The 26,409-nt window shown below is 34.0% G+C and overlaps 1 protein-coding gene across 3 annotated transcripts in view; it reads right to left on the bottom strand.

Moving 5' to 3' along the window:
• Positions 1–26,409, bottom strand: part of LOC144226839 (uncharacterized) — a 394,135-nt gene that overhangs the window by 51,496 nt on the left and 316,230 nt on the right. Inside the window, exon 5 of one of the 3 annotated variants that reach the window (XM_077758355.1) lies at positions 7,736–7,831. The exons of the other annotated variants lie outside the window; for them this stretch is intronic. Coding sequence (XP_077614481.1) covers positions 7,736–7,831 — 96 coding nt within the window. The remainder of the gene's footprint in view (positions 1–7,735; positions 7,832–26,409) is intronic. 3 annotated transcript variants of the gene reach the window in all.

Raw genomic sequence — 26,409 nt, 5'->3', positions numbered from 1 at the left:
CAGTGCAGGTTTGCTCCAATGTCTTACAAAAAGGGCTTAAGAAAATCTTTCAGATTTTTCATACAGCTCTCTATCTCCATAGGATTAAAACATGAATCAATTCAGAGGCTGAACATGGAGACAATCCAAATAACATACAGTATGACTTGCTGAGAACTGGCCCTTTATGAATGGATTAGGCATAAAAGTAAAATGAGTGTCACAGAGGCCAAAATTGGCACATCCTTTTAAGACATCAGGCCATAGATATTCCAGTCACATTAATAATAATGTCCCCACTGTGAAGAAAGATGCATCAGGCTCATTTATCTTGATGCCATTAAAATTCCACTTTATCTCTTATGACTTTTATATAATATTATTTCAAAATAAAATGCTAAAAATTTAGAAGTATTTATCACCACATACTTAGTCCTGGCTATCTCTCATAAAGGCAATTTTAAATTATATTTGGCTTCATGTTGATTTACTACAGAAGGCAGAGATTTTTGTCTAAGTGTTCTCATTAAGTGTATGCCAAATTTTCTGATTACAAACTCTTAGAGGCATGGGGGCAAACCCTAGATTGTGCTAAATTGGTCAAAGACCAACCCAAAAAGACTCTTGGGAATTAATCAGTGTTTCTTTGTCAAGTCTAATGTAATGGTTCTATTAATGTAACTCTTCTAATAACAGGCTTCTTTCTCTCCACTTAAATTATGAACTTTACATGGACCTACCCTGCTGGAAATGTAGAAGTCCTACCGCCCATTTACTCACTTCCTTAATAGGCTCACTCCTTATGCTTTCATTAATTAGTCCTATACCTTTGTGGGCCTGGGGAGGGCAAAGGCCCTGCCAATTGTCAGTCACCTTTGTAAAGTTTATTAGTGAGTATGCTGCTCTCTACTTAAAATTTTCTGAGAGGATTCTTTTGGAAGGTTGGGCAGGTAATTATATGGAGACTCTTTTCTCAGGTGATTCTGGGTCCAGATGCTACACTGTAATGTGGGTTCAGATACATAGCAACATCTGGATCTGCCATATAGTGCTTCCCCCACATCTGTCCAGTGAAGGCTCCTAAACTATTATATCTGTTTCTAATAGCTGAAAACCCTGTTTCCTATTTTTCTCACTTGATTAATTATGTCTCCTGAGAAGGAATCTAATTTCCATAAAAATTATATGAGTTCTAACTTCCTGAGTAAACTCAAGATTTTGAATATACCAGAAAGCCACATTAAAAATAATTGGTCTTGATTTTAGCCTAAACAAAGCCTAAAAGATAAATGTCTAAAGGCTAAAAGATAGTTGCTACATTTGAAGTCAGGAGACCCAGGTTCCAACTCTACTAATAACAAACTATTTGATTCTGGAGAATCACTTTGACTCTCTAGAACTCAGTGAATTCATCTGAAATAGGGTTGGGTTGGATGAGAATTTTTCAAGTGAAATTGTAGTTCAGAGTGGTAAATGTTTTAAATTATATAATAGAGTTTCTAAGAGACAAGTAGAAAAGAAATGGAGAGAAAAGGGAAAAACAATTTGCTTTAGTTAGTCCATAGACAATAGTGTGGACCATATGGTTTGCTCAGTCTTTTATATGTGTAAATTTGAATTCTGTGTCAGTACTGACCCATTATCAGCCTCTCTTCTTGATAAATGACATGACGGGTTATATTGATTTATCCACATTGTCTCATCATGTCTTTTTTTAGACAAAGAAAGCCTTTGAAAAAGAGCTTTTGAAATGTCAGTAATAAAGTTTGTAACTACATAACAGAATAAAGTTCACCCTGGTTTCATATTCACTGGTTTCATATTCTCCTAAACAACATGCCTTAGATAAATTGGTTAATAGTCAGACAGCAAAACTCTATTATTTATGTGATATTTTGGAGGTGTTATTAAAAAGTACATTGACATTCATCATTTTGTTCTCATTGTTAAAGGCACCACAAATTGAACACATTTATTAAAATTTAACTATAGTATGTCAATATTTCTACAAGATACCATGGCACAGACATACCAGTGATTTTGAGATGAGACTGAAACAAAGCCTTAGAAGCTCACAGCCAAAGCAATATTTATGACAATTACAGTGTCCCGTATGTACGTATATATACAGAGAGAAAGAGAGAGAGAACATAAATACATGCATGCTATATATGTACATGCTACTTTACCTCACAGAAGCACTCTTCATGTCATGGGTGTTGATTTATAATCTCCTTAATTCACTGATCTTTTTCCAACTTTTCTATATGTATTAAGCAATATAAGCTGTAATTTTGCTCTCAAGAGAGTATATCTTGTCCAATTGTTATTGAAATTCTAATTGATTATTTCCCTGTGTATGCAGTTCATTCTTAGTCAAATAGATATTCATGGAAACATCCCAAGGAAGTTATTGGCATCACAGTGTCACCAGGGTAGTTCATTGATTGGGCCTTTTGCTACTTGGCAGTTGTGGGGATTTTGGTTCTTGAATGGATCACTTTGAGTCTCTCAGTCAAACAGACTGTACCTATCAACATTGCCAGTCAAGGTCACTAGAGCATAGCACTACCCACGATAGATCAGAAAACTGCACATGGATAGGTCAGGAAAAATCTATCTGTGCTGCCAGAAAAGAGAATGCAATGTATATGGACTTTGAGCACTTGAAAAGGGCTTTGGAGATCAACAACTGCTTCATTATACAGATGAGAAAATTCAAATTTAGAGACACCGTGATGCTCTTGGTGAGACAGCTAATTAGTGGCAACACCAAGATAAAAACCCTGATTGCTAGTCCATTTCTTTTCCACTTCATTTGTGTACATTCTCCTGACAACAGGTCAAAAGTTAAGTCTTGCTTTGTGAAGTAGCACCTTACAATTACCCATAACCATTTAATTTTCTTCTATTCCTTATAAACATCATTAAAGAAAACAAAGCTTTGATGTTGTTTCCAAACTAAATCATATGGAAAGATTGGGGATAGCCTTTTCTAATTATGTAGGCTGTCAGTTGTAAATAAAATCCAATTGTCCATTCAAGAATACATAATTGCTTATGAACTTAGCCAAATAGTTTCAGTGAACCTAACCTAACAGCTTACTGCGGGGTGCACCTCTTTCTCCCTCCTACTTTATTCTGCTCTTTGATAAATCTCATTGACATGTTGAAATAAAAAAAATAGTGTGGCATTCCTCCTTTTGTCACACTGTCTCTTCCCTGTTGTTGCTACTTCCCTAGCATTAGGCTTTTTCCCTATTTCCTATCTTCATATTCATGAGAAAGCCCTGCAAGAGAATCTCACCTGGTGAACTTCCCAAAACTCTTCCCATTGACTTTGCTGCAAACTTTTGAAATGCATGCCAGTAGAGTAGATGTCCTTTCCTGGCCTCCTAATTCTAAGGAGGGATTATTCTCAGAAACTCCCTAATGACTCTGACATGTTAAGCCCTTCTTTCACCTATTTAAGGATGAGCATAAAGACCCCTTGCTTGGGGCACCTGGGTGGCTCAGTCAGGTAAGCGTCCGACTTCGGCTCAGGTCATCATCTCCCAGTTCATGGGTTCAGCCCCGCATCGGGCTCTGTGCTGACAGCTCAGAGCCTGGAGCCTGCTTCAGATTCTGTATCTCCCTCTCTCTCTGCCCCTCCTCAGCTCGTGCTCTGTCTCTGTCTCAAAAATAAATAAACGTTAAAAAAAAGAAGACCCCTTGCTTGAAGTCTCATTTATGTTTTACCTGAGTACAAAATCATTTTTTGACTGAAAATTTGAAACAATTTGATCTGAAAATGCTTTTCTTTAGAAAATAATTATTCTTGGTTACCTAACAGAAAGGTCTACAAATTGAAAAACGATAGGTGATAAAGTTGTAATAATTTTCTGATTCTAAGGCACTGCAAAATAAGAAAGGAGCTTACCTTTTAAGGCACTTTTAATCTGAGTAAGACAGATGAAGCTATTCAGTAGTCATTAAGTCTGTGGGAAAATTTCAGATATGTGAACTTTTAAAATTTTGTTTCCTACTGGGATGCCTGGGTGGCTCAGTCAGTTAAGTGTCTGACTTCAGTTCAGGTCATGATCTCATGGCTGGTGGGTTCAAGCCCCATATCAGGCTCTGTGGTGACAGCTCAGAGCCAGGAGCCTGCTTTGGATTCTGTGTCTTCCTCTTTCTTAACCCCTCTCCCACTCATGCCCTCTCTCTCTTTCTCAAAAATAAATAAACACTTATAAAAAATTAAAAATAAAATTTTATTTCCTTTTAATTATTCTCCTGTATTCCTTTTCTTTATGTCTATTTCAATTTCTTAGACAACAAATATACACAAGTACCCAAATATTAAACACCAATAATCCTATATTTGAAAGACAATTTATTGTGATATTTTTCCTTATATTTCTTCCAATTTATTGTCCTCCTCTCTGTGCTACTATATGTCCTTCTTCTGGTTTCTTCTGTCCTTTTTCACTTTATCCTCTCTGCTTTCTCTTTTATCACTTCTTTTATTTTTTATCCTTAGAACTTACAAGATTTTGATTAATATAAATGGAGGTGAAAAAAACTATACCAGTTATGAAAAAAAAAATGTACTGGTCCACCCTGGATTGTCTGTAAGTAAATAGTTTATAGGATGGGTTTAGCAAAAATGATAAAAGAGAAATTATATTTTTAATAAGCCTGAAAATGAATTCTAAAATTATGAAGAAAAAGGTTTTAAATAATATTCAAGTTGTTTATAAAATTGCAAATGGTGTTTTCAGCTCAGAAATGTGTTTTCCATTGCCTCTTCAAAGATGGGTAGGTTTTCTTACAGCAAGGTGTAGTGAAACCCTGACACTTTATGCACAAATGCATAATGTACCAAATTAAAATAAAAAATAGAGTATGAATATCCATCTGATCATATACAACTATCTAATTTGCTTTTTGAATGATGGCAAGTATGATACAGTCCTTGCAGTGTAAAATATCTGTAATAATAAAAGAGATATGCATGCGTAAGTATACAAAGTCAGAGAGAAGTCTCAGGGGTTTATCCTTAGGAAGTTAAAAGAATTCTATTTTCTATTCATTCATTGCACGATTTATTATAACTATTCTGTAGAGCAGAACCCAGCAGAGAAGCTATAGTTAAACCTGGCTTGTTGTTTCCATCATAAATCCCCTTTCTTGAATGATTTATAACTTGGCTGTTTTTATTTGCTTTTCTCTGAAACTTGGCATATAAGCACTTAAACTTTGAAGCATTATTTCCCGAAATTTAATTTAAATCAGTTTAGTCTTTCCCTTTCCTTCATCAAGAAGAGAAGCACAAAATATGTCACATGGGACATCGCAACCTCTATGTTTCTTAAATAGGGCAGCTGCCAACAGGAAACAGATAATAATTATCTTGTGAACATCCTTTTTAAAATCCCTGCTGGACAATAATAAGTACATGAAATGTGCAGAGTAATGCAGCCCTTTTTCCAAAACCAGCTTCTTATTTAAGTCAATGGAATATATTTCCAAATAAAATATGCAGTATTGTAACCATAATTTGAGACATCAAGAACTATAAAATTCAAATGTAATATTAGTTATATGTCTCAAAAAAACCTGAGTGAATTGTGACTTGCTCAAAGATCCAAAATATTGCAATTAGCTCAAAAGACTAGGGGTTGAATTAGTATTATTTATCTCATTTTGAAAATCTTTGGAAAAACACATCTTACATTTAGGATCACACAGAAAACAAATATGATAACAAAACTTAACTTAAATAACATATTACTTTCTACCAAAGCTCAATATTTCTGGAAATACTTATCAAGGGTAATAAAGGTATCCATGGAAGGTAGTTTTTATATAAATTAAAACATATAAGTTAATGTGTTTAATTAGATGTCTCTAACTTTGAAAAATAAAAACGTAGCATACTTTTATATATGCAAACAATTGGTAGCTGTATAGTGTGGTCGAAGACATGCATTCCCTTCCTACCGTCTAATCACCACCACTCACTCTCTTTTGCTATCGCTACCTACTATGCTCCATCTGTATATTTCTTTTTCCGTGTTTTTATTTTTTAAGTCAGTTGTATTTAATGGACGGCTTTTATTTGTTTGTTTGTTTTAAATATTTATTTTTGAAAGGAAGAAAAAACAGGAGAGGTACAGAGAGAGAGGAGGACAGAGGATCCAAAGTGGGTTCCACGCTGGCAGCACAGAGCCTGATACTGGGCTGGAACTCCCGAATCATGAGATCATGACCTGAGCCCAAGTCTGAAACTCAACCGACTGAGCCACCCAGGCATCCCGCTCAGGGATATTTTTTACATTTTTTGTTTTATTTTAATTCCACTACAGTTAATGTAGTGTGTTATATTAGCTTCAACTGTACAATTTAGTGATTCAACCATTCCATTCATCCCCCAGGTGCTAATTACAACAAATGACACATATTTTGCGAGTCCTCTCACCAACCTCCCCTCTGGTAACCATCAGTTTACCATCACTCTCTATAGTTAAGAGTCTGTTTCTTGGCTTGACTCTATTTTTCTTTTGCTCATTAGTTTGGTTTTATGTACTCTTCTTTATCTAACAGATCTTATAACAAAACCTCATACTATCTCCTGATTTCACTTAACATATGTATTGATGACTATTGACTTTATGGCTTCCTTTCATTCCATACTACTCTACCATGTGTCCTAATAAGCAAACATATCTGAGTTTTCTGAAACCAACTGGGCCAGACCTACCTAATTTTTACCTTTGTTTTTCTAAGTCTCCTCACCTTTTTTTTGTTCTGGCTATTCTCAGGGAATGTCAAAATCCTGTATCCTTTCCCTGAAGCCATTCACCTGAGTGCTTTTCTTTTTGGGTACATATTCAACCACTGGAACGTAAAAGAAAACATTTCTAGAAAAAAAGTATGTGATTCTCTAACACATTGCATAAGCCTTAGCATATTTCAAACCTCAGCATATTATCTCATAACAGAATCTTTGGTTGTCTATATTCTTATATTCCTAAAAATATTCTGGTGCCTCTAAAGTATTCAGCAAATAGAGTAGGATAGACTAGAAGAATAGGATAGGATACAAGAAGTTCAAGATATTTCTTGGATGAAAGCATTTAATATAAACACATCCTAATAGATTTAAATTAAAAAAAAATTTTAATGTTTTATTTATTTCTGAGAGAGAGAGAGCAAGCAGGGGAGGGTCAGAGAGAGAGGGATATACAGAATCTGAAACAGGCTCCAGGCTCTGAGCTAGCTGTCAGCACAGAGTCTGACGTGGGGCTCGAACCCACAAACCATGAGATCATGACCTGAGCTGAAATGGGACGCTTAACCGATTGAACCACCCAGGAGCCCCTAGATTTCATTTTTTTTATGTTTATTAATTTTTGAGAGAGACAGAGACAGCATGAGTGGGGTAGGAGCAGAGAGAGAGAGAGAGAGAGAGAGAGAGAGAAAGAGAGAGAATCGTTAGCAGGCTCTGTGCTGTTAGCACATAGCCCAATGCAGAGCTCAAACTCATGAAACAATGGTTCTGGGAGCCGCACTGACCTAACTAGATGACAGTCACAATGAGGAAATGGCAGTGTTTGCACAGCTCCTGCCATGAGAAATGAAAACTGGTATCCCCTTCTGCTACTACTGGCTCATGTTGGAAATGAGGCTGCTGGTATTAACCAGGCCTCACAATATTCCAGATCAGACCGATATTCCCCACATAGATTGCTCATAAGGAAAAGCATATTCCTACCTTTTCAAAAGAGATATCCGATGAAAGCATTGTGGATGATTGTCAAAGGGCTCTTCCAAGGGCCTTGCAGATCCAACACTTACATAATAAAGGGGGCTAAGAACACAAGAGTTACAATTGAGTCTGGCCCTGAGACAAAGAGCCTAATTTAGAGTTAAGGAGAGATATCCACCCCCACCCAATTGTTTCTGCTTGGAGTACTAGCACCCCAAGGCATTTGTGAGTGACTTATTCTGGCCTTGAATATACTGATTGCTCCCTGTGAAGGAACTTACTGAGGAGCTTCTTTTGTGATTATGGGAGCAAACATTGTGTTTCCTGAAAAACATGTTTTTCTTAATACTTCCACCTTAAACAAACAAGCTATTGACCCCTGCTCACATAGAAGTAACTTCACCATTTTTATGCTTAAAACAGTGTTTTATATGCTAAAGATACCTTCCTTCCCCATAGGATAAGCATCTAAATCACCCACCTCAATCACTGTTCATAAAGGTTATGCATGAGTCTTCTACAAATCTCTGTTCTGAGAAATTCTTACATATCAAAGAAGTTTGTTATTAGAAATCATTGTCTAAGGCAAATGACACTTCTGTGCTGTCCCCAAACACTTAATTTTAAAATAAAGTTGAGCCCCAGTCAGAGCAGAGATGCTTGCCTGGTGATCAGAAAGAATTTCTCCTGGCTCTCTCATCCCTCCCTCGCCAACACCATCCATCCTTCAGGGACCCCTGGACCCAGCCGGAGCCGGTCTCTGACAAATGAGATCATAACCTGAGCCAAAACCAAGAGTCATAAGTTTAACTGAGTGTGCTACTCAGGCACCCCAAACACATCCTAATAGATTTATGGTATGTTGAATCCTTGCCTTTGTTTCAGCCATTTTTACCAGATTCAATGTTTATTTATATGACTTATTAGTACCTTTAATACTTTACTAAATGTCAATGATATTTATGTTTTATTGCATAATAAAAAGGAAGTCATGTAAGTTGTGACTTAAATCTATGAATTATTACTTTAGTTCCCCAAAAGAGCAATGACATTTTACTACACTTTTCCCATTGGATTATTCAAACTTTACAGATGTTCAAATCTGGGTTCATTCCTCCTCCACACTAGAAATCTATTCCTGATCATTGCAGCCAAAAATAATATCCCCTTCATTTGAAGTATATATTTAAAAAATTATTTTTGAGAGAGAGAGAGAGAAAGTGTGAGTGGGGGAAGGGCAGAGAGAGATGCAGACACAGAATCTGAAGCAGACTCCAGGCTCCCAGCTGTCAGCACAGAGCCCAATTTGGGGCTTAAATTCACCAACTGTGAGATCATGACCTGAGCCGGAAGTTGGACAATTAACCAATTAAGCCACGTAGGCACCCCTGAAGTATATTTTTACAAATATTTTATTTTGCTCATGTGAAATATCTATTTTGTAAACGACTATTTCATAAATAGGTCATATGTTTATTGAGATTAAGATTTAGGAAGTCTTAATTTCTTTGTGTACTCTGTAAACCTTTTCCGTGTTNAGTAAGCATTTTAATTAATTAATTATTTAAAATATTAAATTAATTTGGTTACTATTATAAATATTTTTCTAAAAATGTCTTTTTATTTTTTATTCTGGATGTGACCAGGTGGTGCCAAATTACTAAAATAAGGTAATAAATTTAATTTAGTCAAATCAAACATTTTGTTTTGGATAAAAATTAGCCAATTAAATATTTAATTGCTCTCATTTTGATGCTTAAAAATTTAGTAAGTTTAAATATATTAAAATATGAATGCTAACTTGAACTAAATTTGTTGCTTTTGGTATAATAACTATATATCACTATATTATATCTATGTTAATTTATTTCCAGAAAAAAAATTTTCCTGAGTAGCATATTGCTTCAATGACACTGACATTTTAATTATTTTTTAAGATTTTATAGCTTTAGTAAGGAATAAAATGAGATAGAATATACAAACAACATAGAATAAATTGTACGTAATACAGTGTGTAATTTGATGAGATTTGACACATGCATACACCCCTGAAATAATCATCCAAATAAAGATAATGAATATATCCATTACTCTCCAAGGTATTAGTAAGATCCTTAATAATCTCTCCTTGTCAGCTCTCTCTGTCCCATAAAATTTCCAGATCAACAGAGATAGGCTTTTTGCAATTATAGATTAGTTTACAATTTATTGAATTTTAAGTAAAAGAAAATCATTTGTATGTTTTCTATATTGTTTGGCTTCTTTTATTCAGCATAACTATTCTGATATTTATTGATGTGGTTTTATATATCAGTGTTCCATTCCATTTTAGAACTGAACATATTTCATTGTATGGATATCCTGGATTTGTTTATTCAGTTGAACTAATACCAGTTTTAACTATCAAAAAGAGAGACATGAAGATTCATGTTCGTAGCATTTACATTCCTGTGAGAAGTGTATGAAAGTGCCACCTGCTCCACGTGCTTACAGCACTTAGCATGGGAAATAATTTTATTACAAACATTCTAATGGTTGTGTAATAGTGTTTCCTCATGCTTATAAAGTGCATTATTCTAACTGTGTGCACTGTTGCCCTTTCTTTCATCTTCTACTTGATCATCTGAATATTATTACTGCTGAATTTTCTCTTTAAATATTTGCCAATTTTTAGAATCAGCTTATTTACTTATTTTTGAATTTTGATAGGTGTTTTATATATTCTAGACAGAAGTTCTTTAATGGATATGTGGTTTGAGAATATTTCTCAATAGTTCTAGTAGCTCTTATGTTGATATCTACAGATTTTCCAGAAGATTATGCTGCAAAGATTGTGTTGTCTGCAAATAAAGATTGATAGTCCCAATCTTCTTTTTGAATCTAAGTTACTCTTAATTCATCTTTGTCATGACTCATTGTATTATATAGTTTTCCTAGTGTTATATTGAATATAAGTAGAGAGAGTGGACATCCTTATCTTTTCTTTTTAAATTTAGGAGGTATAATTCAGATTTTTAAAAGTAAGAATGATATTAACTGTAGGATTTTTATAAGGTCAAGGATATTCATTTCTATTCCTAATTAACTGAAAGTTCATATCAGAAATATGTTAGATTTTCTAAAACGTTTTGTCTTTATCTATACAGATAATCATAAGTTTATAACTGTTTGTTTTATAGTATGTTCAATTACATTGAACAAACCTTGCATCATAGGAAAAAACACGTATGGCTCAGGATGTATTATCTTTTATTACTGTTGAATTGAATTACTTAATGTTGTGTTTAGAATTTTTACATTTATGTTTAGGAGGGATGCTGATGTAATCTGATTCTCTTGTATGGTCTTTGTCAGCTGTTAGTATCAGGATAAAGTTGATCTCATATAATGAATTGGGAAATATTCCATCATCTTTACATTAATGGAAAAGTTTGCATATAATTTATAATATTTCTTCTGTAAATATTTGATAGAATTTACCGATGAAGTCATTTGGGGTTTTCTTACTGGGAATGCTTTAAAGAGCAAAGTAATTTAATTTAATATGCAGCTATTTCAGGTTATCTACACATTTTTGAGTGAGCTTTGGATGTCTTATACCTTTTGAGGTATTTTTCAATTTATTCTAAGTTTTATCATTAAATGCTTATCATAAAATTGTTCAAAGCATTCTTTTATTATTGATTGAATATCTAAAGAATCTATAATTATTTTGCCTCTCTCATTCTTGAAATCATGAATATGTACTCTCTCTCTTTCTCCTCCAATCAGTCTCCCTGGAAGTAAATAAATTTTATATATCTTCTCCAAGTATCACTTTTAACTTTCATTGAATTTCCTTAACTATTTTTTTTCCAATTTAAACATTTCTGTTCTAGTCATTATTGTTCCTTTTCTTCATCTTACCTTGATTTTTTTTCATTGTTATTTTTCTAGTTCCCTTAGGATGAAATTTAGGCTATTGATTTGATTACCTTTTATTTCTTATTTTCTAACAGTTATTAAGTACTATAAAATTTCCCATAAGTACTGCTTTAGCAGCATCCCACAAATTTTGATATATTGTTCCTTCATTTTCACCCAACATGCTTTCTAACTTTCTTTTGAACTTATTTTTCTCCCCCATAGGTTATTTAGAAGAATTTTGTTTCCAGATATACATTCATTTTCATTTTCCATAGATCTTAAATAAATCTAACTTCATTCTGTTTTGATCAGAGGAGAGAATTTGTATCATTTATTTATTTAAGTTTTTATTTAAACTCCAGCTAGTTAACATATAGTTGTAATTTTGGTTTCAAGTGTACAAATCAGTGATTCAATACTTACATACAACATAAGTGCCCTCCTTAATCTCCATCACCTATTTAACCATTTTCTCCACCCAGCTCCCCTCTGCTAACTATCAGTTTGCTCTCTATAGTTAAGAGTCTGTTTCTTGGTTTGCCTCTGTCTTTTTTTCGCTATGCATGTTAGTTTTTCTTAATTTCCATATATGAATTAAATCATATGGTATTTGTCTTTGACTGACCTATTTTGCTTAGCTAAAACTCACTAGCTCCATCAATGCTATGCCTGACAAGATTTAAATCTTTTTTGTCTATTCATGTTTTGAGACTTTGTATATAATTAAATCATTTATTTAATTTATCTCAATTTATTGAGACTTGGTTTATGGTCCACATATATCCTATTCATGTTTTGAGACTTTGTATTTAATTAAATCATTTATCTCATTTATCTCAATTTATTGAGACTTGGTTTATGGTCCACATATATCCTATTATGATAAATGTTCCATATGCAATTGAAAGGAATATGTTTTATACTATATTTGATTGGCATGTTGGTTTATAGTGGTTTCAAAGTCATCTATATCATACTGATTTTATGCCTATTTGTTCTGCTGATTATTGAAGGAAAAGTATTAATTATAATCTCACAATTTTTTTTGATTTGTCTATTTTTCCTTGCAGTTCTCTGTTGTTGCTTCAATCTTTTGAAGCTATGTTATTAGATATTTAGGATTGCTGTATCCTTTTACTAAATTACCCCCATTATCATCATGAAATGCTTTTCCTTTATTTCAGGTAATATTCTTACCTTTACTTATGAGAGTAGTACCTGAGGCTTTATTTTGATTGATATTAATTTACCTTTACTTATGAAAGTAGTACCTGAGGCTTATTTTGATTGATATTAATGCAAGTATTCTAGTTTTAATTTACTATTAAAATGTTATATCTTTTCCAACCTTCACTTTTAACCCTTTTGTGTCTTTACATTTAAACCATACATAGACAACATATAATATTTGTTTTATTAACCAATTTGAAAATATTTGCCTTTATTGTATAGTGTTTAGGCCATTTGCATTTAATGTGATTATTGATGTAGTTAGTTTAATTTTATCATCTTTCTGTTTTTTTACCTTTCTAATTTTAATTTTAGAGAGAAGAAGATTGTGCATGCATGGGAGAGTGGCGAGAGAGAGAGAGAGAGAGAGAGAGAGAATCTCAAGCAGGCTCCATGCTCAGCACATGATACAGACTTTGAGTCTGGAGTTCTCTCTTATCCAGCAAGACAGCGGACACACAATTAAATGCAAGAGAGGTTGGGAGGAGACAAGAGCCCCAAGTAAGTGACCTTGCTCCATTTTTATTAGGATCAGAGATAGTGAAACAGTGAACATTAACTCATGTGTGAGAGAAAGGGATTTTGAAGATAAGTGATTTTAGGGGTTTGGATCAATACAAAACAAAATTCCAGCCCTGAGCAGATGGTTGTTTAGGAGTAGATGGCTGTTTATGGCAGGCGCAGGGCACCATTCTGTTTATCTTAACTTGCCTAGGGAATAAGACAGAGCATGCTACCTCAGAGTCGACAAGGCAACTTTCTTTTGTTAATTAGGCCCACTCTGGGCAATGTCACCCTGCTGTGGTGGTCTATAGCTCTGTCTGTTTACATATTTTGGACACTTCCTGTGAAAGTGTCCAGCTTTCTGTTTTTGTACTATGCTAGGGATTCTTTCACCCTGTTTACCTACCCTGGATGCTTTCATCCTGTGGCTTCCTATTCCTATGCTTTTGTTCTCTGCTGTGGGAGCTTTTGCTCTGTTTACCTAATCTCTATGCTTTAGTCCTAAACCTTGTTAATCCCTTGGTGCAAGCTGGGAATTCCTAAATTTATTCCCCACAAGCATTGAGCCTGATGTGGTGCTCAATCCCATGACCCTGGGATAAGGACCTGAGTGGAAATCAAGAGTCACTCGCTCAACTGACTGAGACACCCAAGTACCCCTCATCTTGCTATTTTTAATTTGGTTGTGTTTTGAAAAATGAGAAAGCCCATAGGAAGAATGTCTCCCATAATTCCATTGTCCAGTGAAAACTACTTTTTTTAGCTTTAGTGTCATCATTTAATTCCTTGAATGTATGGATATAGGAAAAATATATTTTAATTTTGGTATATTATTAGCAGCATTTTTATGCAATATTTTGTTTAAGAATTTTATATTATACTAAAACACTTTTAAATTATCACTTAAATGAAATCATAAGTTCATACTTTATATTGTATCTGGCACAAACAGGCATAAAATTATATATTTTTGTATTATTATTTATTTATTTATTTAAATTACATCCAAACTTCATAAGTATTACAAAAAAACTTCTTCCACAAAATTCACACCTCTCATATCTTATTTCTGTAGGATAAATCCTTAAATGCTAAGTTACTAGTCAAATTTTTGAACTTTCTATAATGCCCAGAGTTTTTATTTTTTAAACATACAGAAAAAAAAAACAACTTAGGAACTTTGAGAGATGAAAATATTGAATTTTACTGTAAAGCCAGAAAAAAAAGAATGAGGAGAGCAGATCACTGCTTTGAATAAAAGCAGAAAAAGAAACAAATAATTGAACTCTCACTTCCTGAGGCTCTCTGTAGCGGAGACCAATGACTAGCCAATCCCTGATCTATGTCAGAGTCAAAAGCTAGCATCAGCACAGTTGTTAAACTCCATGCTCACTTTCTAATAATTGTTTGACTTATTTTCAATTTTACTCTTGTTTAGCAATGTATATTTTCTCACACTCTTGAATCCATAATTTAATAGTAGTAGCTGCTTACACCACATCATTCACCTAGAAACTGACAACTCAGTTCTTTCTTTTCCTCACTATTTAGTTCAACTTCTAGGGCTTGAGTCATTTTATTGTTCAAGGTGATTACCTATTTAAAGCACTTTTCTCACATTTTCTTTATTCCTTCAACTCCAATACCCAACTATAGGGCTACATTTTGCACGTTGTTGAAGATCTAGATCCAATGTAAGTCTAGATCTATAAAATTACTTCCAAATCTTCAGCTGCAAACAGTTCTCTCTTAATATTTTCTCTCTAGACTTATTTTTCAAAGTGACTTAAAATGTCCTTTATTATTATTATTTTTTTCATGGCAACTCCTTCTATTACATTTTCTTCCCTTTCTATTCATTCTTCTCTATCTCTGGAATGAGTCTTAGTTACACCAGCATCCTAAAAAAGAATCACTTTTTATTTCACTCTCCATCTCAGAAACACAGCAAAATTCCTGCCCTGGAACCATGTTAAAACCCCGCCATTTGTCTCCTCTGTTCCTATATGATGTAGAAATGCAACCAAATGGATAGATTGATTCTTCCATAAAGGCACGGTCTCAAACCTCAGCAGAACCTTCAAGGCCAATCAGCAACCTATTTACTTTTCCATGATCAGCTCTAATGTGCTTTCCTCTTGAGGATTATTCTAAATCGTAATGAATCTTCATAAGTGTAATACTTAATCTCCTCTCCATCATTCACAGCAGACAATTGTGCTTCTTATTATACAGAGAAAATTAAGACTATTGATGTGTTATTCTTTAATGTCCCTCCTCTTACCTACAGAAAAGTATTAATTCTGCAGGCCTGCTGCTAACCCGCTCCTGCTCAGTAGGCCTTTTCTCTGCTTTATTGGTAATCTATGAGGAAATGGAAATCATATTTCTGGGGATGATGTGAAATAGCTTATAGTTTATGTGTTAGAATTGAAATATGGAAAATAAAATATAATGAATATACTGCTAACAGTGTTCTGACTCTCTGTGCCCTTACCTATAGTTGAATATACATTTTATGATTTCATAAGCATTGCCAATCTCATTTCTTCAAATAATTGCAAAAAGGATATAATTTTAATGATGGAGCAGTCAGGAGCAATAAATTTGGCTCGACCACCTTACAGAGTTACTTCAGATGACAGATAATGGCTCTTACCTCAACCCTCTGACATGGTAACTAACATTCAGCAGAAACATCTCTTTCCTGTGTCTATGGAGAGGCACTTAAAAAAAAACTTTTTTCCCCTCAAATCTGGATTTTATTATTTATACAATGAGTTAGATTCTTAAAAACAATGATGAATACTTAATTTTTGTTACAAATTTATAATGTTTTCTCTTCATTTTTATAATTTTCCTGTAATGGTAAATGAGAGCAAACAGACATACCCAGCTAACCAAAATCCAAACTCAGAGGTCAAGGTTTTGTCTTATATTTTATAGTAAATAAAATTAGATTCTGAAAGAAAATGCAGTTTCAGGTTTACATTAATATTTTATATACATATTTTCCATAATTCTACTGATTCACCAGATATTTTATACAGTCATATATTATTTATAAATTTAAAAAAATGAAAGATTCAGGGACTACCATTACCTTAACTACAGTAAATGTGAATAGATGTTTATTTTTTTGTGTGGCCTTATTTGTAAAATATTTTTTAAATGTTTTTTTTTAAATTTATTTCTGAGAGACAGAGAGAGATAGTGTGAGCAGGGGAGGGTCAGAGAGAGAGGGAGATACAGAATCTGAAGCAGGCTCCAGGCTCTGAGCTAGCTGTGGACAGCCCAACCGACTGGGCCACCCAGGCACCCCTGTGTGGCCTTATTTTTAATCTGATTCATTTAGCAAATACATAACCACAAATTTCTTATCCTATTTTCAAATTAAACTAAAAACGAATGATAACTCTTAATTGAAGGAAAAGCTAGGTAGCACTTTTTAAGATATTTGGATCTATATTCTGGTCTTTGCTGTATCACCAACCAGCCATTACCTTGAGTAAGTCAAATAATCTCTAAAGTACTTGAGTTCTTTATGAACAAATGAGAAAGTTGGCCTGGATAATCTCTGAGGTCCTAATTCAGGTCTAACATTTTATGACTATATTTACTTAAATGTTTCCTGTGTGACAGTACCATCAATATACAAAGGACACTGCCATGAATACATGTTTTTATATGTATTTTTACTGGAATTCCAACCAAATCCATGGTATAACCAGGAACACTGCAGAAGTTTCAACTATACACAAACATTTCTGTTTCAGTCTTAAAGTTTCTCATTTTCTTTGATCTTTGATGCTGTAATAGTGACATTAACTCATAAATAATTTATTATGTTCTGCATTATTTAAAGGAGCAATTTTCTTTTTTTAATTTAAGAACATAAAGTCTGAAAAATACTACCCATAATACTTAAGCACCAGTAGGAAATACCTAAAATCAAGTCACAAATACTATAACTATGTTTTTATTTAAAAAAACTTAGTAAAATCTAATATCTAATTTCTCAACATATTAATAATTTTCCAGTATTCAATTAATAACACTTTTAATGTACCTAATAAAGATTCAATATCCATAATATTTGTATAACTTAGTGAATATATACTTTCCAAACGATCATGTCATGATGTTATAATGTACATGGGTAAAAGATGCATTCAAACTGCATAGATAGATAGATAAATGGATTTTAATATAACGGAGTATGAAAAGGTTATGGGTGTAGTTTTGGATTGCACATTGCAAACAACTATCACTTGTCAGTATTGGTTTAGTAACAAACAAAAATATTCACAATTCTGTGGAAATGTTAAAAATACAACTCCTTTTTCCTTCTTATCTGGATAAAAATGAATCTTCTTTATATTATTTAGCCAAATATCATATTGAAACATATCTGATTGAAGAAGCGGATATATGAATAAATCCAGCTGTTTTGGTTAAGCCACACATTAAAGAAATTTGCAAAAACTCAAAGCAATGCCATGAAAAAAATAATAGGATAGAAGCCATTTTATCCCTGATACTGTGGCTTAATCTACTAGAGAAACATCCAGTGTTGCTTCNTAGATAGATAAATGGATTTTAATATAACGGAGTATGAAAAGGTTATGGGTGTAGTTTTGGATTGCACATTGCAAACAACTATCACTTGTCAGTATTGGTTTAGTAACAAACAAAAATATTCACAATTCTGTGGAAATGTTAAAAATACAACTCCTTTTTCCTTCTTATCTGGATAAAAATGAATCTTCTTTATATTATTTAGCCAAATATCATATTGAAACATATCTGATTGAAGAAGCGGATATATGAATAAATCCAGCTGTTTTGGTTAAGCCACACATTAAAGAAATTTGCAAAAACTCAAAGCAATGCCATGAAAAATAATAGGATAGAAACCATTTTATCCCTGATACTGTGGCTTAATCTACTAGAGAAACATCCAGTGTTGCTTCTTCTCTGAGACTGTTTGGGGTCAACAATGCAAAATGACATTGCAAATTATTTGATTAACAATTTTCTGAAGAGGAGGTTTTCTCACTGTCCCCAAGGTGTAAATAAAGGTTAACTGTAAATATTTTGGGGACCCTGAAATATTGCAAAAATGTATACTATTTATTTACAACCCCATTAGCTGATGTTGCTGTGCAATAAAATGGCACAATTCATTGTGAATAAGAGTATTATGGTTTTAAAATGTACCAAGAATTTTGTTTCATTTAAAACACAAATAGGAGTATCTAAATATACATGTTACTTGAATGTTATTACAAAATTAGATTTAAAATCTATCAAGGAATGTTTTTTTTTTTTTTTAGCAACAGAACTTAAAATGGAAGAACAAGTGTGGTGGAAAGAATCAGCTAAGTGGCTAAGTTTTATAAGTCTGGACACTGGTTGAAATGTCCACATGGAGTATATAGGTTATACACCAAAGTGGTCATTCCAGACTCAAGTATTGAAAAATTTGGGGGTGTAGGTGGCTTAGTTGGTTAAGCATCCAACTTTGGCTCAGGTCATGGTCTTGCGTCCCTTGTGTTCAAGCCCCGGGTTGGGCTCTGTGCTGACAGCTCAGAGCCTGGAGCCTGTTTCAGATTCTATGCCTCCCTCTCTCTCTCTGACCCTCCCTCACTCACATTCTGGCTCTGTCTCTCTCTCAAAAATAAATAAATATTAAAAAAAATTTAAGAGTAGCTGTGTCTTAAAAAAAAGAAAAAAGAAAGAAAAAATTATTGAATTTATTGAAAAAGTGTGATTATTAGATTTTACAGAAACTCAAAGGCAATGAAAATTAAGGTATTCAATATTGATGATGATGATATAGTAACTACTGTTACTATATTCACCTTATGTGAATATTCAATTTTAATACAACAACTCTATGGCATAGTCGCTAACATTAAAAACATTGTACAGTTGTGGAAATTTAAGAAGTTTCCCCAGCAAGTGGTGAAACAAGGATTGAAATCCAGAAGCTCTCTCTTTAAGATCCCAGACTCCTAACTGCCTTGCCTGATGTGGCATACACGTATTGGAAAGCTGAGAGACTGGAAAATAGGGAAAATAATATCTGTTAAAAAGAAGACCACAAGGGGCGCCTGGGTGGCTTAGTCGGTTAAGCGTCCGACTTTCGCTCAGGTCATGATCTCGCGGTTCATGGGTTCGAGCCCCGCGTCGGGCTCGGTGCTGACTGCCAGCTCAGAGCCTGGAGCCTGTTTCAGAGTCTGTGACTGCCTCTCTCTCTGACCCTCCCCTGCTCACGCTGTCTCTCTCTCTCTCTCCTAGAAATAAATAAAAAAACAAAAACAAAACAAAAAAACAAAAAAAGAAGACCACAGACCCAAAATGGAGTTATTTATGTTAAGGCCCTAAGTCAGCAAACCAAGACTTAATACCTAACTTAACTGCAGTTTCAACCCCACCCTCAACCCCAGGAATACAATCTTTAATCAATCAATGTTGAATTTCCTAGTCTGAACTAAGATATGTACTGATAGCTCCTTTCCATTCCCTTTAGGAGGGCAACCTTGCCTAAAACAATACAATTTTTGCTAATAATTTTTTTTCTTTTCAATCTCAGCTTTAAAAACTTTTTTTTCTGCAGCTCCTCTCACCACCAGAAAGAATGTTGCCGACAATCCAAAGATAGAATTCAGCTAAATAATAACTTACATCTGAAAAAGCTCTTCACAGTCATCTACTTAGACATAAAAATATCAAGAATAGTTGACTCATTTTTCATGTGTCATTTCATTTCAAAGAATGAAGATTCTTTCTTTAAAATAATTATATAATGGAAAGGTGACTGGGCAAAGGTTTTTTAAAATTTTTTGTTTTCCTCATGTTTGTAGGCTAATGGGAGAAATGTCTATCTTGGGCTCTCTTTTTAGTAGTTTTGTTTGGTTTCCTGGTTTATGTGATTACACAATTCAGTAATGATTATCACTCTAAAATGGTGATATTTGTGTCTACATGTGAAGTGAAATGTATTTCCCAAAAGGCTAAAACAAAACATTTATATACCATGTAATTTCTAGTTTCTAGTAACATTAATTTCTAGTTCTGTAACATTATCTATGAAAAAAATTCTGTAAATTATATACACATACGAAAATAAATTAGTCATGCAATAAATGTACTAAGATACAGACAATTTTCAAAATTTCTTCCAAAGGTGAACATGTACATTTTAAAGTTTTTAATTGGTCACTATTCTCATTAATGTAATAGTTTTATGAATGCTGTATTTAAATTGGCAAATATATACTTCCTAGGTCCTTAAATTCTATTGAATAAAATTTAAATTAAAAAATAAACTAATGGTAAAATATGAGAATAAAAATGAGAACAACCCATAATTTATTTTTCTATGTTATTCCCTACTAGAGAGTTTTTAAATAGGTCTTTCTGTGTTATTTACTTTGTTCTGTTTTAATTCTGCACCTGTGCTTTTCATTATCAATTTACAAGCTTTAATTTATGTTTTGGAAAGTGTGTAATTGTATTTAAGCTTCATGACTATATAAAATGATAAGTTATTCCGATTCACTGCAAATATAGCTATATATTTATATAAATAAATGTAAAGAAACATCTGAATGGTCAAAACTTAATTCTTAAAATGTGGTGATTTGATTTCCCAAAGTAATATTTCCTGAATATTTTATGATATACAATTTTTACTTCTGTAAGGTTTAAATAAATTACCTATGAAAGTGCCTTAAAAACTGGACTGGCAATGGAGAAGTTCATGCACTAAATAACTTATTTTCTTGATGATCATATTAGCCAGGTATCTGTCAAGTTTCTGTTTTACTTTGAACTCTTTAGACACAGCAATGCCGATTCATCATGCAAGGAATAAATATTAAATGCATTTCTTCTCTGCCGCAAGGCATTAGGAATAGCCAATTATATGCCATACAGATTAATGCCAATCAAAATTACAGGATGGATGTAACACTCCACTGATTTTATTTCGGTGCATCTATGGAAATAAAGCATTTCAGTGATTTCAGCTGCTTTACCTACAAATATTCTGAATGCTTAACAGAATAGAGTGGGTGGAAAATGACCAGTATGAATATTAGACAAAAAGGGTTGTCTCTGTTGTGGCTGTGATCATATGAGGCCCTGGAGGATATGCAAACACAACTTTCAGGGAAATTAAAAGGCCATTGACAACTAGGCCAAAATTGCATTACTACTGCTACCTTCCTTCTGCATTCCCTTGATCTTTCTGTATCTCTTAGCAATTATCGAAAGTGGGGGGGGGGGAGAGAAGCTTGTTATTAATTAAGATCTGATGTAATAATCAAGGCAGGAGAAAAGAAGGCTTTTTGATGTTTAACTAAAAAGACCATACCAAGTGGCAAGGCCAGATGCTATAGATTAAGAATACAGCTACACTAAATCAACAATTCTCTTTGTTAAAATACCTTTTCTTATCTGAGCCCTTTTGATAATGCTTGTCAAAACTCCCTGATGTTAAACATTTTTAATAGATAATTATTTTACAGATTTCACACTTGTAATTTATTTAGGTGACTCTGTCAGAGATGGAAGGGTTCTGAATTTGTACAAAGATATCTTTTTGTTGATTGATAGTAACTCAGTAACTTGATTTGTTTTTTGCGGTTTTTTGTTTTGTTGGTTTTGGGTTTTGTCCTTTTTCATCCAAAGTAATGTCAAGACATCCAATCTTTCTCCAAGAAAATGAAGAGCATGGACAGCAGTAGTTAAGATTCAGATCACACTTCCTTCTTGGCTTATTTAAAGTCGTCAACCTCTGACGTATTTACTAAAATTTCTTCTCTCTTTTAGTTCACTAATTACTAAGGACTGCTAGGTTGGCAGAGCTTTGCTGTGATTGAAAGATTGTATTCAGTGGCAAGAAACAAACCAGGCAAGAAAAAGCTAGGTTTTGCTGCAGCAGGCAGCTCTCTGGGGTTTCCAGAAAATCCTCCTCATTCTGGGCTGTTGTAAAGATTACCCTTCTGGAAACAAGAGAGGGAAGGGAGGAAATTTCTGATGTGGTTGTTTAACCTTTCACACAAAAAGTTCCCTGCACTTTGCTGTTGCCTTCCTTTGCTTGATTATGTGGCTCTTAAGTTAGTGGTTTGATCTAAGTCTCTTTGATCTGATGGCTTTTTATTATTGATTATATTCAAATCACACCTGTAAGGTCACAGAATTAATTCATGTAAGGGGGGATAGAAGGCAGAAATAATTTCAGTGTTGTAAAATAATGTATAAAAAGAAATAAAAATATGAGGTGAATCTTTAAATAACCCAAGAAGCAGAATGACAATTGCTTCCTTTAAAGGAAAGAGAGTGCAGACAAGAGTTTGTATTTCTAGAGTTATAGTATTATTTTACAATTTTGACTTCTTGGTGTGGAAAGCTAGGCAACTAACAGTTATCTAAAGTTAAAGAAACGAGGCACTTGGGTGGCTCAGTTAGTTGAGTGTCTGACTTCAGTTCAGGTCATGATCTCACATTTCATGAGTTCGAGCCCCACATCAGGCTCTGCCGTCAGCACAGAGCCCACTTTGGATCCTCTGTTCCCCTCTTTCTCTGCCTTCCTCCACTTGAGCGTGAACTCTCTCTCTCTCTAAAAAATAAAATCAACATTTTAAAAAATCAAGAAAGAGGAGAATAAACATGTTAGCTAGAATTGTAGGCAAAATAGACAAAAACACAAATATTCAAAAGAAATAGTAAAGAAGGACAGATTTGTATACTATAACTTCTTCCTTAATCTGTGTTTATTTTTTTTACAACTACCACATCATCTGAATTACTGCAGTTTTATAAAAAGTCTTGAAAACAAATAGTATGAGTCCCTCTACTTTATTTCTTTTTATTATTTTATTGATTATTCAAAGTCATTTATCTTTCCATATAAACATTTGAGTCATTTCATTGATATTTACAAAATAGTTTGCTGAAATTTTGATTAAAATTGCATTGAATCTATATATATAACGTTGGGAGAAACTGAGATCTTGACAATATTGAATCTTCCAATCCATATATGTAGTATTTCTCCAATCGTTGAGATCTTGATTTTTTTCACCAGTTTTGTAGTTTTCTGCATATTGATCCTGTACATATTTTGTAGATTTGTACCCATTGTCTCATTTTTCTTGATGCTATAATTTGAAAAGTTAAATTCCAGATGTTTGTTGCTGGCATACAAGAAAGCAATTGACTTTTGCATACGAGCCTGCATTCTGACACTTTATTCTCTGGAGATTTTTGTCAATTCTTTGAGATTTCCTACATAGACAGTTATGTCATGTGTGAACAAAAATAGCTTGTTTTCTCCTGCTCAGTCTGTATACTTTACTTTTCATATTTCACTAGGTGAGATTTTTTTGTATGATGTTGAAGAACAGTAGTAAGAGGACATGCCCTTGCCTTGTTCCTGATGTAAGAGGGAACCATCCAATTTCTCACTACTAAATATTGTTGCCAGGTAACTCAGTTTTGGTTCTTGTCCCAGATGCACGAAGTAATTGGAGACCCAGACCAGAAAGAGGGATAGAGTTTACTGAGTAGATAAGCATAGTAAACTTTCAAGAGTGAGAGTGAGCCACTGCTGGAGCAAGAGTGGCAATAGCCACAAGCAGCTCTAACTGTATCCTCTTAAACCTGTTTCTGCATATGTAAATTTGGCTTTGATTGACATTTTTGATTGACAATCTGGTGATTATATAACATTTTGGTTTTTGCACATGTGCCTACCCATGATGCATTCTGTTATAATTGTATATATCTATGTATTGTGCATTTATGTGTTTTTAATGAGCTTTTGCTGTGACCTTAAGGGCAAGTTGCACATTTTGTGCACATGCTCAGTTCTTGAAAGTTCCCATGTGGCTATTGAGACAGCTCTGTGGCTAGAACTTTCTTGTTCTATTAGCCCTTAGAGGTGTCTTTGAAGGTTGTGACTATTAACCCTGAGTGTGGTGGGGCAGGGCAGGGCTGGGGTGGGTGACTCTTCAGGTGTGTCCAGCATCTGCTTTATCCCTCCTCTCTCATGCCTAACTAACTAACTAACTAACTAACTAACTAACTAACTAACTAACAGTATATGATGTTACTTGTGGGCTTTTCATAGATGCCCTTTATCAGGTTGGGGGAGTTTCCTCTACTCCTAGTTTGCTGAGGGTTTTTATTTAGAATGTACAAACGTATGTTGGATCTTGCCAAGTGTAAGATGTATTATTTAGGCCATTCTCATTTAAAATGATTACTGATATAGTTGTATTATCATCTATTCTATTAGTTGCATTTGTTCTGTTTTTCTTTTCTCACTCGTTCTGTTGGAAACCATTCTGAGCCCACTAGTCAAGAAAACTCCTGGTGAGGTTAAAGTAAGTTTGCACGGTCTTTTGCCAATCAGATGATGACCGATATCCACCCCCATTCAATTATTTCTGCTTGAGCACCGACCCCCAAGGTACCTTGTTGATCGCTATCGGGAGTGACTTGTCCCCTTATTCTGGCCCTAGTATGATGATTGCACCTTGTGAAGGAACTTATTGTAGGAAATTCTTCTTCTGATTATGGGAACAGACATCATGTCTCCAGCAGGTCCTGTTTCCCTCCATACTTTCCCTTGAGCCAATGGACAAGCTAATGACTCTTACTCATAAAAGATTGATCTTTACCTGTACAATTCTGTTTTTATGGTTGCGTTAGTCCAAGAGGTTCTTCCACCTCAACATGTAAATCAGCTAACCAAAAATGTCTCTCATGCCCTAGCTATTCAAGAAATCATAAAACTAGACACAAAGGTAAATGCACTCAATGAGGCTATTCTATATTGGAAATAGCTAAACTCTGTAAAGGTATGGCTGGCTCTCTAGTGCCATAAAGCATATAATTGGAAAATCAAGTCTTGCCCAGAGACAAACAGTCTTACTTAGAGAGAAGGAACAGATAAGGGCAGAACATAAGTTACTACATATACCTTTAGTAACTGGTGGTGTATAGCAGCCCCTTCCCTAAGGCCTACTTTCCACAAATACCTTCCCTTACCCTGGCAGCTGTGATGAGGATGGATAAGAGTATCTACAAACCTATGAATTAATCTTAGTGTTATTAAAATGTGAGCACCCTGTTATTTTCTTAGTTATTCAACCTCACTATAATTGGGGCAGTTCTGCAAGAAGACTTCTGTAAAGCCTGTTTCTGTACATTTTCCAAAAACATCTTGTCACAGAGAACTATTCATTTTAAAAATTCCATTTTCTGATGCCATGTTAATGTTTCTAAAAATAAAGACACCAAAACTGACAGGACAGAGATGCCTGCCAGGTGACCAGAAAGATTCTCAGGGCTCTCTCCCTCCCTCCCTCGCTGACATTGTCCATCCTTCAGGGACCCCTGGACCCGGCCGGAGCTGGTCTCCAGCATCGCTCCACATTCTCATTTCAATTCTTTATATGATTACATTTTACCTCTTTTTTTTCTTACTCAGGTATAATTAACATGAAGTGTTATATTAGTTTCATGTGCACAATATAATGGTTCAACATTTCTATGCATTACTCTAGGTTTTTCTAGATAAGTGTACACTTAATACCCTTTATTTCACCCATCCATCCCACCACCCCTCTGGCAACCATCAGTTTATTTTCTCTTTTATTTTATTTCTTTTTTAAAAATATGTTTGTCCTAGAGTGTTCAATACATATTTATAGCTAATATAAGTCTTCCTTCAAGTAATATTATATCACTTTACACATAGTAAGTTACCTTAGAGTATTCCCACATCCTCCATTCCATCTCTTATGACATTGTTTCTATTTATTTTAGTTATTTATATATTATATTACCCAATTCATTATCACTATTAATTTAAGCAAACTGTTATCTTTTAAATAAGTTAAAAATAAGAAAATACCACCTCACACCCACAAGGATGGTTATTATCAAGAATAAAACAAAAACCAGCACAAGATTTGACAAGGATGTGGAAAAATTGGAGTCCTTGTGTGTGGCTGGTGAGA

Source organism: Crocuta crocuta, unplaced genomic scaffold (assembly GCF_008692635.1).
Source record: "Crocuta crocuta isolate KB4526 unplaced genomic scaffold, BGI_CrCroc_1.0 scaffold33, whole genome shotgun sequence".
Classification (NCBI taxonomy): Eukaryota; Metazoa; Chordata; class Mammalia; order Carnivora; family Hyaenidae; genus Crocuta; species Crocuta crocuta.
This window is presented reverse-complemented; position numbering and strand designations above follow the sequence as displayed.